This window comes from Artemia sp. Qi Xiang Cuo, chromosome 1 (assembly GCF_049724085.1).
Source record: "Artemia sp. Qi Xiang Cuo chromosome 1, ASM4972408v1, whole genome shotgun sequence".
NCBI lineage: Eukaryota > Metazoa > Arthropoda > Branchiopoda > Anostraca > Artemiidae > Artemia > Artemia sp. Qi Xiang Cuo.
The window spans coordinates 6,951,852-6,964,384 of NC_142794.1; the positions used below are offsets into that span (position 1 = coordinate 6,951,852).

Below are 12,533 nucleotides of genomic sequence, written 5' to 3' on the forward strand. Positions count from 1 at the left end.
TCAACGAGACAAGCAATAGTAACTTCTCTGGCTGTACGTTCTTGAAATCACCATACATTTTAGGATTGCTGCACCAGGTGTGCATTGACAAAAATATACTTTGAATTCGTTCGAATCACCTTTGTTGCTCTTTCCACCATGGTCAGACTTAGCTGGTGGCTCCGTCCCAAGGACTAGACAAGAAAAATTTACATGAGGAAGTCTGGCACACCATCTTTTGTATAAGTTGTGCATAAAACTAAAAATTCGGCCGACATCCGCTATTTTTATCACGATAACCGATAATGACAATGACCCCCATGGCCCGATAATATCGGCTGGCCGATATATCGGTCGTGCGTTAGTAAGGATAAGGTAACATATATTATGGTTCGAATTTACATGTGGATGGATGCAAATCTAAGGTGTTTTAACGTTAAAAGATCACTTGAATTATTTCATTCATATACAAGTAAAGCTTTTCCAGATATTGGTGAAATTGAGACAACAAGAGGGATGATTTTAACATTTGATAACCATTTTATACTTGATACACCTTTGATAACCTTCTGATGAACCGTTGATACAAAATGAACCAAAGGTTCATTTTGATGAACCTTTGATACATTTGATACTTGAATGCCAAGTATCTAAGTGTGATATTATATGAGAACCTCATTTTTCACAAGAAAACATCATAATTCATCTGCTTAACCGAAAATTTCACGCAATCGTAAAATATTGAGGGGGCTAAAGCATTCTTTTCCAAACTTAACTTTGCAGTTCTTATAGTTTTCAATGATTCCAACTCACTTACAGCATTATTCGCTGAAATGACATTCAGCATTCCAATACCACTTTAAAAGCACGAGCGAGCAAACAGTAAAGGCCTCAACTGAATTTCAGGTTCAAAGGGATGTTAAAATAGAACCTAAGCTAGGATAATCGATTTTTTTTTTTAAACGAGGGTCGTTACAGAAGACGGGCTTTATCTAGACTATGCTCCGGCTTTTGTGACCATTGCGCGCTTTTTTTTATGTTGATGTTAGCATTATTCTTATTAATAGTGAATTGGTGCAAATTAGCACTGACTATTACCGAAATCTTAAAATTTTGCTTTGCGTTTCTCGATCCTGCCGTAATAGTAAATTAGGTACCTTATATTCAGCAGCGGATATTATTCAAACGTTAAATGATGTAATTAGGTCATTTTCTCGTGTTTTTGTGTTTTTTTATGATTTTTTTTTCTCTCTCTCTTTTTATCACTCCGCTTCTGTGAAATAGCAGAGTAAAAATAAATCATTATCATTATTGTCAAATTCACCTGGCTTATATTTACAAGTAATTCGTGTCTCTACTTGTGTTACTTTTGTTTTCATTTTCTACACATTAAATTGAAAAAAAATGCATGCGCCTGATGCCTCAAAAATAAAACTCGCATGGCCACATTTTCTAACCCTCCGTGAAATTTCAGGTAAACATAGAAGGGGATCTGGAGGAGGCACAAACTAGCCTCAAAATGCTTCCCAAAATTCAAAATATCTCGTCCAGTACCCAGGGCCGAATTTAAAGCTTTGGCACTTCTAGCCCAAGCATTTTTGGCGCTTCGTTCTTGCGAGATTTCCGGAGAAATCCCAAAAATTCGAGGATAGTGGAAGCACTGAACAGAACTAATGAGCAAAAAATAATAAAAAAGAGAGCAGATAACGAACCCTCAGCTGCCTTTCTTGAGAGACATCTGACAGTTTATGAGTGGCCACGGAATTCCTGCGTTGTTTTAAATTGACGTTTGTATGAATAAGCAGCGCGACGGCGCAATGCACCTTGCACTTTAGCAATAGATCACATCAGTCTAGTTTTTGTTAAGAAAGAAATAACTCAGTGATAATTTATTGCACCCCCTGGCATTGTGCATGCCATATAAGCGGAGGCAAGAGATGAGAAGCAATAGTTTTTTAGATATTCCAACAATGCCAACCATTTGATCAGATATATCAATTGGCTTGGTCGTTCTTAGATTGTGGAATTCGTAACCTGAGAAAGGTCTCATTCAAACTTTCTTACACCAGCAACGCTTGACTCAAGTGTCAAACAGGTTCCTAGACGGTCAATCATGCTTGAGTCAATCGATTGAAGAAAGTTTTTGATCAAAATGATTGACTGTCTAGGGCCTCCTTAATATAAGGAACCGCAAAGCCAGTGATGAATGGAAAATGATATTAAAAAGCTGTCACTCCTCATACCTTAGTTCTTGAGGCTCAATCTGTTCTTTCCGGGGAAGCTTTTGAAGATTTTGGCTTTGAATCAGACAATTTATTGTGCATTAGTATTTTCAAAGAAACTGGAGACTCATTTTCTCCCTCGTTTTCATTATGTATCTATTCTCTCTTTTATTCCATATATGTGTATCTCTCTCCTTGTTTCATTCCAGTGTTTTATTATTAATATGTATTTTAGTGTATTATAAAAGTTGAATGTTTTATTATTGTACTGTGTGGCCCACTACAAGCCAAGCTTCATGGGCCAAGTACCCTTCTTATATTTGTAATTGTTTTTCAGTAGACTATTAATAAAATTCATTGATTGACTGCAAAACTTGAAAATCTCAAGAGAGGATACTCCCATTGATGTCAGCGTCTAAGAGAAAAACTTGCCACATTATCTCCCTGGATGAAAATGTTTGAGAATTCCCATGCATTCTCAAAAACCCACAAGCTCTGAAAACAGTACAAAGATATTATACTAGTTTTGTAGCAATTTTCATACAGTGGAAGATGTGCTGACATGCTTTCTTATTTAGTTGCACGTGGTCACAATAAATACTCGACTTGCTTGATTGAGAACCCGGTAGAGATGCAAGACTTACTCCCAGGAGTACGTCAGGCATTTTGCAACGAAATGTTCAATGTGAAGAGACGAAATCTCAAATTTAATTCCCTGATCATGCGATAGAATCCACAAATAGTTTGAATTAAAAAACCGGAGGGTGGAATGACAAGGATTACTATGGATGAGTTGGCACTTGTGAAGTGGACTCTAACTCTTCCTTTTTGTGCCTCAGTCTCAGCTATATTCAGTGATATGCTACGCATTGCACCTCAAAGTGAGTTTCACACGGCTCATAACAAATATTGCCCCTCCTTCATTCTGAGGCAGCCCAAAGCTGTTGATAAAGTAGAGTCTATTCTAGAATCCAGGCTCAATGCTTTTCGATGTAGTGATGACGATTTGCCCAATATTCATACCCTTGAGACAGTCGATACTGAGACTGATGACAGTCTTTTCGATATGCGAGCTCCTGAAAACGAAGCGCTAGAGTGGTACTTGGACAGAGATAAAGCAGATTTTAGCAAAATAAAGGTTATGAATAATGAACAGGTGAAACAGAAGAAGAAAAAACGGACTTTTAGTACTGTAAATAGTCTCATCAATATTGAACTTCAAACTGTCAAAAGGGTATTAATGAATTTTGACATTCCTGGCGACACAAGACTTTATCATCTGAAGAATTTGCTTTCTTATGAGCTTCTCCCATACGCACCATCTATATTTGAGAACAGTGTCATTTCTCGAAAGGTTGTATTTCGGTCAGGAGCCAAGTCAGCTCTTCTGGAGTTTTTGAAAAAAGAAGAAAAAAAGCTTGAATGAGCTTCCTTTAACGTCAATATTAGCAGCGGGTCAACTCAATAACGGGTGTTAGACTTAACGTCGTACCTAAAAAGCAATCCACAAACTGAATCTGAAACAATTGAGAACTACGGAAAACCAACATTTTCAACACCCGTGTCTTTTAACTGGTGACATTGAAGAGCTGCATGTTCTTGCAGATAGTTATGATGGAATATGTGGTTATTGTGGCAAAGAAGGAAATGACCTGCTTGGAGTACCTTCACACAAATTTGCAGTATCTCTAGGTAAACACTCAAAGCTAGATGATTGGGACTTGATAATATCAAATTCCAAGGCAAAGGCAAAACTGAATGAGTTTTTATTGGACGAGTTCCAAAACATTATTTTTTGTGCAAACTTTTTTAAGATTTGTAGTGATTTTTGTAGAGATTTGTAGTGATCCCACATCACAGCAGAATTAAACTTTATCAAGGACATACTTTTTGAAAATGGGTATCCTATTTTATTTATTAATAGCGTAATAAACTGTAGACTGAAAAGACATTCCCATAAAATTAATGATAGTTTACCATGTGAGATTTCTGACAAGCCCTTAAACATAATTTACCTCCCCTACATCCCAAAACTCACTAAAAATCTTAAAAAAGTTTGCACAAAAAAATAATCTGTATGTAGTATTCACAAATAACTTTAAAATCATAAATTTACTAAATTCTGGTAAAGATAAAACCCCAGTTACTCGCCAAAGAGAGGTCTATCAAATACCATGCGATTGTGGCAAATACTATGTAGGTAGAACACACCACAATTTAGAAAAGCGCATGAAACAGCATAAAGATGACATAATCAAAGTTCTAAATCCTAATATTTCCGCTGTTTCATCTGGCTCTGCATTAGACAGCGATATTTTTAAGAATCCTATCCACACTTTATTTTTTGATGAATCCGCCCTTATTAGCAATGACCTAGGCATAAAGCAGGTAGTCCAAGAATCAATTGAAATCAGACTCAAGACTAATAATAATATTTTCTTAAATAGAGACATGGGGTAATATACACTAATTTCTTTATACACAAATTTGATTAAAAATGACCTCGCAAAATATTTTAAAAAACCAACATACACTAACACAGAGTTGGCCACAAAAAGACATTTTAGGTTATCTTCCGAAAAAGCTGTATTAACAAAAAGAACGGATTTTTAAATTATTTTTTTTTCATCTCATTGAGTCACCTTATTTTACCTTACTTTCTATCAGTCCTGGTTGAACTTAGCTGAAGTAAGGATGCTAGGACTGCTTTGAAAATATTTTACTTTTTGGTTTTATTGGTCGCATTTTGTTGTGAGTCTTTTTTCTTTTATATATTTTTGTCTTGCTGAGGACGGTCCTTGGACACAGGGCCGAAATATTCATTCAAATTATCTCCACTGTCTTGCAAAAAGATTTCCCTATTGTTCTTCGTACTTTTGTTGTTTGTTATGGAAAGGCAGTGTGGTCTTCGTCGCTATTTTAATATAAAAACAAAAATCTTACTATGAAATACAGCAATAATTTTGAATACTCTTACCCTTCGAACTGCTTTCTTCTTCAACTTCCTAGAATTTGTTGTAAAGGCCAACGCCCTATGAGCATATCTGACTGCTATTGAGTAACAATTTCTCTTCCGCCCTTCGAAATGCTGCAACAGATATTTGTGATAATGAATATTAGTATATGCAGGGGCGTCGTTTCAGGGAAGGGGGGGGGGCAATTTCCCCACAGAACTTTTTGAGGGAAAAACTTTTATATAGCCCATGCACCTTGACTATCCAGATATGAACCCCTCTTACCCCCCCCCCCCCAATAAACATGCTGAAGTTACTCCCCTGAGTATATGTAGGTGAATTGTTGAATTTATCCTACAAAGTAATAATAAAAACAATTTTTCCCCTTATACCTAAAGGAATATAGCCTATGAAATATAAGAATTATTTATAATTCACCTCCACTCTTGGAAATGCAGGGCTGAGTACTCGTGACAATTATATTATTTTATTTACACACATTCTTGAATTTGCTATACAAAGTCAGTGAAAAACAGTAGTAGAACATACGAAAAAGTATTTACAATCAATTAAATTATTTACAATTAATTAATAATTATTTACAATTCTCATCTGTGGCTGGATATGCTAGAATAGTATAAAAGAATTGGAGGATGAGAGGGACAAAGAAAACGATCCTGGCAGAGCATAGCTAAAATGAAAAAAGTAGAAATAAAATAGGGAAAAAAGATAGCCTGTTATCAAAGACAAGTAATATATTCTTCTAATTTTCGTCTTTACCAACGAACAGCTATATAAATATTTAAATCCTCCTTGGCGTTAATATGGCGATAGAGTCCTAGCCAATTGCGACTTCGCAGATGATATTGCCCTGATATTCACTTCTGCAGTTGAACTCGAGGCAGCTCTCAATACACTGTCAGAAGAAGCCCTGAAAGTGGGACTACATATTAACTGGCAGAAAATAAAAACAATAAATTCCGCCAACTCACCATCATTCAATGTATTAGGGCACACTATCGAAGTTGTCAAGTCTTTTACTTACCTTGGATCTGTCGTCTCGGATAACGGCTCAATTGAAATGGAAGTCCAGTCACGCATCGCGAAAGCTGCGTCTATTATGGCTCGATTATGCCGTTCTTTGTGGTCAAGGCCCAAAATTAGCCGAAAAACAAAAATGCAGATCTACAACACGACGGTAACTTAAGTCCTTCTCTACGGTGCTAAAACTTGGCCGGCAGCTGCTTCTGTTTGTGATGCCATAGATGTGGCCCAAAAAAACTGCCTAAGACGAATAGAAGGGATCAAATGGTACGACTTCGTCTCAAACACCCGATTGCTGACACTAACAGATCAGACCCCCAGCTCTCGTCAGCTCACCATAAGAGCTCTACGGTGGTTTGGCCACTTAATTCGCATGCCAGAAGAAGCACCCGCCCGCATGCTTTTCAATTTCGATCCCCCTCAACATGGCTGGAAGCGCCCCCGTGGAAAACCCCGGTTCAGACGGAGGGACAGCCTTACCCAATACTTCTCCATGACCGGCACTGATCTCCAAGAAGCAGTCATACTTGCGCAGGACCGTTCGGAATGGAGGCAGAGAGTCTCATCTCTCTCTACGCTGGACCACCAGCAGGAGCCTTAAGTTGGCGTTATTACGAAATTGTGGAAACTATTAAACAATCAGATTGATCAAGCTTATCTATCAGCCCATTTTATAATACAAGAACCAAAGTACCTTATCAAACAGTTTGCTGTAATGAATGGTAAGTAAGGAGCGACCCAGCTCAATAGTAACCAAACTCTTAAAAACGGAATTTTGATACAAATAGATATATCAAAAGAATCGTCTTATTATGCTGATTTCAAATATACACGTTTCATTAAGTTTAGTCTTACCCATTAAAGGCTACGAGCCTGAGAAAATTTGCCTGATTTTCGAAAATAGGGGAAACACCCCCTAAAGTCGTATAATTTTAATGAAAATCAAATCATCAGATTCAGAGTATCAGAAAACAATACTACAGAGGCTTCAAGCTCCTATCTGCAAAAATGTGGAATTTTGTATTTTCTTTTTTTGGCCAGAAGAAAGATCACGGTTGCGAGTTTATTTGTTGGTTGGTTTTTTTATTTATTTTTTTTTTATCTTAGGGTTGATCGTATCGATTCAGTGGTCCTACAATGTCGTAAGAAGGCTCTCAATTGAACGGAAATTAAAAGCTCAAGTACCCTTTTTAAGTGACCAAACGGATTGGAGGGCAACTAGGCCCCCCTCCCACGTCACTTTTTTTCCCAAAATCGTCCGATCAAAATTTTTAGAGAGCCATTTTGTTCATCATAGTTGGAAGGCCCAAAAACTATGATTTGGATATAACATAACCCTCCCCCACAGCTTCAGGGGAAAACTCTTTAAGTTATAAAATTTACCCTTTGTTTACGCATAGTATTTGTTATTGGAAATCACTGTATATAAATAATATAACAGTAAGGTCAAGACTTGTGGTTTTTGGCACTACTATCTAGGCACGTGCAAACAGCTCCTCCCATTTACTCTGGCATTAGCGGGTCAGTATATATTTTTCAGTCACTGAATATGGTGCGAATTTGTATTATTCGTAATTGCGAAAGCAGAAAGAAACTTGGTGAGCCGGCGAAGTGGTTTGCAACTGTTCCATCTCACAGGTATGACTAGACTTATTGGCATATGTAGGATTTCTAAAAAGGCGATTGGGGGGTTCATTAAATCGGTGAAAATAAGGAAATAGTGCAAAGACCTGAACTGGGAAACTGGCTGCGAGGACTCCTCCCTTGAACAATTTATGAGATTTTTTTGCGCACACGTGCATATTACGAAGTAAAATTTAAGAACCAGGAAATCGAGAGGCATCCCTATCAAGGAAAATAAACTAGCAAGTAATTATTTTAGTTTTAGTAGTTTAAATATTTGATTATCTCCTTTTTGAACACAGGGGCAAAATTTTGAAAAACTTGTGTTTGACTATCTCCTTAATGAGCTCCTCAGTACTACAGACAATAAATATATATATATATATATATATATATATATATATATATATATATATATATATATATATATATATATATATATATATATATATATATATATATATATATATATATATATATATATATATATATATATATATATATATATTATATATATATATATTATATATATTTATATATATATATATATATATATATATATATATATATATATATATATATATATATATATATATATATATATATATATATATATATATATACTTGAAAAACAATTGAAACAAATAAGTTCTAGTCTTGACAGTGCTCAATAATAGTCCAGTCTATCTGGGGCAAGTTTTAATACAGAAAGCACAACTTTTCAGCATTTTCTTTTCCTTTCAGAGACCTTCATTTGTCATCATATATGTTCTCAACTGCGCCTGAACCTCTTTTGCTTGGGACAGAAGAGAGTAGACAATAGATGTACTTCTGAACAAGTTGTGCCATTCTCTTGAAGTGACTACTGATATCTTGCCACAACTCCAACGAACAGGTTTTTTCCTGTAAATGACAGCCTCACCCATGCGCCATTCCAGTTCCTTATCAAAATTATCTGCTAACTGTTCTTCCTCACTTGTTGAACTTGAAAGCATGTTATCAAACAGGCAGTCAATCAAACTTGTTGTGCCTTCTCTCCTTTTTTTGGGTTTTATTCCATTTCTGTTACAGTGCCTAATTTTGTTCATTGTAATATCTTACTCAGCGTTTCTTCTTGTAGCCACCTTCTAGCGTTATTGAGTACCTCTTGATTTAGGGGTTGGTGCTTGTATCTGGGATCCAGGAGACAAGCAAGAATAACTTTTCTGGTTTTACGTTCTTGAAACTCACCATACATTTTGGACATTGCTGCATTAGTTGTGTATTGAAGAGTATTGACATCAAATACACTTTGACTTCATGTGGCTCACTCCTGCTGCTTTTTTCACCATGGTCAGACTTAGGAGGTGGCTCCATCCCTAAGGACTGGAGAAAATTAGCTAAGAAAATCTGGCGCCGTCATCTGGATAAATTCCACATAAAAACAAAGAAAATTGGCCAATACTCGGTATTTCTCATAATATCCAATAATAACACTAACACCCATATCAGCCTAATAATATTGGCTGGCCGATATATCAGTCAGGCCCAACTTATTGTTCTGTTCCTGAGATAATGATGTCATTTTGACAGGCAGGATGGGCTTAAATTCTTTTGATTTAGTCCAATAGTTCTAGTTGCACTAGTACAAGTAACAGCAATGTTTGCAATTGGAGTCAACAATTGAATTAGTAGCCTAGTAGTAGTAGTTGCAGTTTCTAGTAGTTGCTTTTTCTGTCACAGTTAGCTGTACACATAGCCACAAGTAGATATAGACGCATTTGCAAGTAGTGATAGTTGCAGGTAGTCACAAGTGCAGTCCCAAGTAGTTGCATTGGTAGTCAAAGCCACACTTGCTGTCACAAGTAGCCATGGTCATATTCAAAAGTAGTTGCAGTGACAGATAGTCACAGAAGCAGTTGTAGTCACAAGCAGCCTAGTCACACTCGCAAGTAGCCCCAGTTATAAGTAGTCTCAGTCGCAAGTGATCACAGTCACAAGTGCTGAGTGTTTCAATCACAGGTAGCCTTAGTTGCAGTCACAAGCATTTGCAACCCCAGCCAGAAGTAGTCAGTCACTAGCGTTTGCAGTTGCAATAGGTCACAGATACAAGTAGTCAGAGTTGCAGTCACAACTAGTCGCAAGTGGTTGCAATCACAGTTACAAGCAGTACAAGTAGCCATCAAAAGTAGTCACAGTCACAAGTAGTCAAAGACACAGTCGAAAAAAGTCACAGTTGTAGTTAGTTTTAGTTGGAGTCATTAAGTAGTCACAGTTATAAGAAGTTGCAGTCACAAGTAGCTGTAGTGGAAGCCAGAAGCAGTTGCAGCAGTATAAGTAGTAGCAAAAAAATCTTACAATGAAGTATTGGTCTATGACAGCTTCCTGCAACTTTTATGTCTTGTAGTAGCTCCTTGGATCCAAGATACTAATGATCTTATGATATTTTGTAATAGCATGACTCTATTCTCCCCACCAATTGATAAACATTTGCTGTGAAATAACAAAAAGGAAAGACGACAGGCTATTCCACAATATGATAGGAATTTACACATCAGGTTACAGCTTGCTCCATTTGGAGGGGAGGGCCAAGTGAAGTAAGTTACTTTTGAAAATAAGATATATTTGTGAAAGATTAGGCCTATTTAAAGTAATTTCCAGAATCTTTTAGGGCTACTTCAAATGTGCTTCTCGCTTTAACCTTTGCTGTTAAAATAATACAGAAGAAAAGAGGGGAGATTGTTCCTTTATGAAGAGAATTTCGTACAAAAGTCTGTCTTAGTTATATCCACAGCACCATTTATCGGGTAGTATACTTGTGTTTTCTTAAAGACAACAGAAAATGCTTGGATCAAAGATTTTAGGCAAGAAGCTTTAATTTGGTCTTTGAGTAAGAAAGAGGTTCTGGTTTTCATAGCATAACTTTTCAACAATTATTGTAAGATAATTAGTGGTTTTTTTTTTTCTGAAGCTATACTCTTTTGGCTCAAGAACACAGTTCAGTGATGGATTTACATTGTCATTAGGTGATTCAAAAAACTGAACCTTAGTGAAAGTTTCCTGCTAGGGCATTCTGAAAAACCTTTTGTCCAATCCCAAGGTAGCCTACCCTCATATCTATATTAGGCAATTCCCACCAAAGGTCAATATGAGAGATTGAACTAGGTGATATACATCAGATTATGCTTTAAGTGGTATCCATAGCAGCCCAGTTGCTTTCATTTTTTCTAACATTCTCAGTTTTTGCAGAATGTCTAAGAAGAGGAAGGCTAATCCATCTCTCTATGCCTAAGATGACATAATCAAATAAAAATAAAAAGGTGTTTTCCTTCTCTGGATATGATGTGCAAAAAGTATCCAGTTATGAAATGGAATATTGCTTCCAATCTTATCTTCTGCTATCAATATAGTTGATTTCCACATGGAAAATATGTTTTTGAGGAGGACACCCCCCACTACCCTCAGGACAAAGGTTGTAAGTTATGCCCTGGGGGCATATAAGGTTTTTATATAAGGCGTTGTCGTAGAAACTTCAAAAAAGGCTCATTCGATTGGAAATTCAATGGGCTAGTGCCCTTTTTAATAGTCGAAAGTGATTGGAGGGCAACTAGCCCCCCCAAACCCACCATTCTCCCAAACACATCCAATCAAAATTTTGAGATAGCCATTTTGTTCAGCGTAGTTGATTTACAGACAGAAAAATATGTTTTTGAGGAGGAAACTCCCCCACAACCCTTGGGGCAAGGGTTTTAAGTTATGCCCTGAGGGCATATAAGAATGATGTTGGCACAATGTACTGTTTATTTATTTTTTTCCTTTAAGGCTGAACACTTCATATGGAAGTGGTCCTTGTAGAAACTTCAAAAGGGGCTTATACAAATGGATAATAAGAGTTCTAGTGCCTATTTTAATAGTCGAAAGTGATTGGAGGGCAACTAGCCCCCCCCCCCCCCACACAAATCATTCCCCAGAACACATCCAATCAAAATTTTGAGATAGCCATTTGGTTCAGCGTAGTTGATTTCTAGACAGAAAATATGTTTTTGAGGAAAATCCCCCACAACCCTCAGGGCAAGGGTTTTAAGTTATGCCCTCAGGGCATATAAGGATTTTATAGAAGGCGTTGTCGTAGAAACTTCATAACAGGCTCATTCGATTGGAAATTCGAAGGGCTAGTACCCTTTTTAATAGTTGAAAGTGATTGGGGGCAACAAGCCCTCCCCCCACACCCATCATCCCCAAAACACATCCAATCAAAATTGTGAGATAGCCATTTTGTTCAGCATCGTTGATTTCCAGATAGAAAATATGTTTTTAAGGAGAACACTCCCCCACAACCCTCAGGGCAAGGGTTTTAAGTTATGCCCTGGGGCATATAAGGTTTTTATATAAGACGTTGTCGTGGAAACTTCAAAAAAGGCTCATCTGATTAGAAATTCAAAGGGCTAGTGCCGTTTTTAATAGTCAAAAGTGACTGGAGGGCAACTAGCCCCCCCCCACGCCCATCATTCCCCCAAACACATCCAATAAAAATTTTTAGATAGCCATTTTGTTCAGCGTAGTTGATTTCCAGATAGAAAATATGTTTTTGAGGAGGATACTCCCCCACTACCCTCAGGGCAAGGGTTTTAAGTTATGACCTGAGGGGATATAAGGTTTTTTTAGAAGTTGTCGTAGAAACTTCCAAAAAGGCTCATTCTATTGGAAATTCAAAGGGCTAGTGCCCTTTTTA

The 12,533-nt window shown here is 37.0% G+C and overlaps 1 protein-coding gene across 1 annotated transcript in view; it reads right to left on the reverse strand.

Moving 5' to 3' along the window:
- Positions 1-12,533, reverse strand: part of mRpL20 (mitochondrial ribosomal protein L20) — a 39,045-nt gene that overhangs the window by 9,743 nt on the left and 16,769 nt on the right. The window contains exon 2 of the mRNA XM_089093366.1: positions 5,179-5,289. Within this exon, the coding sequence (XP_088949492.1) occupies positions 5,179-5,289 (111 nt within the window). The remainder of the gene's footprint in view (positions 1-5,178; positions 5,290-12,533) is intronic.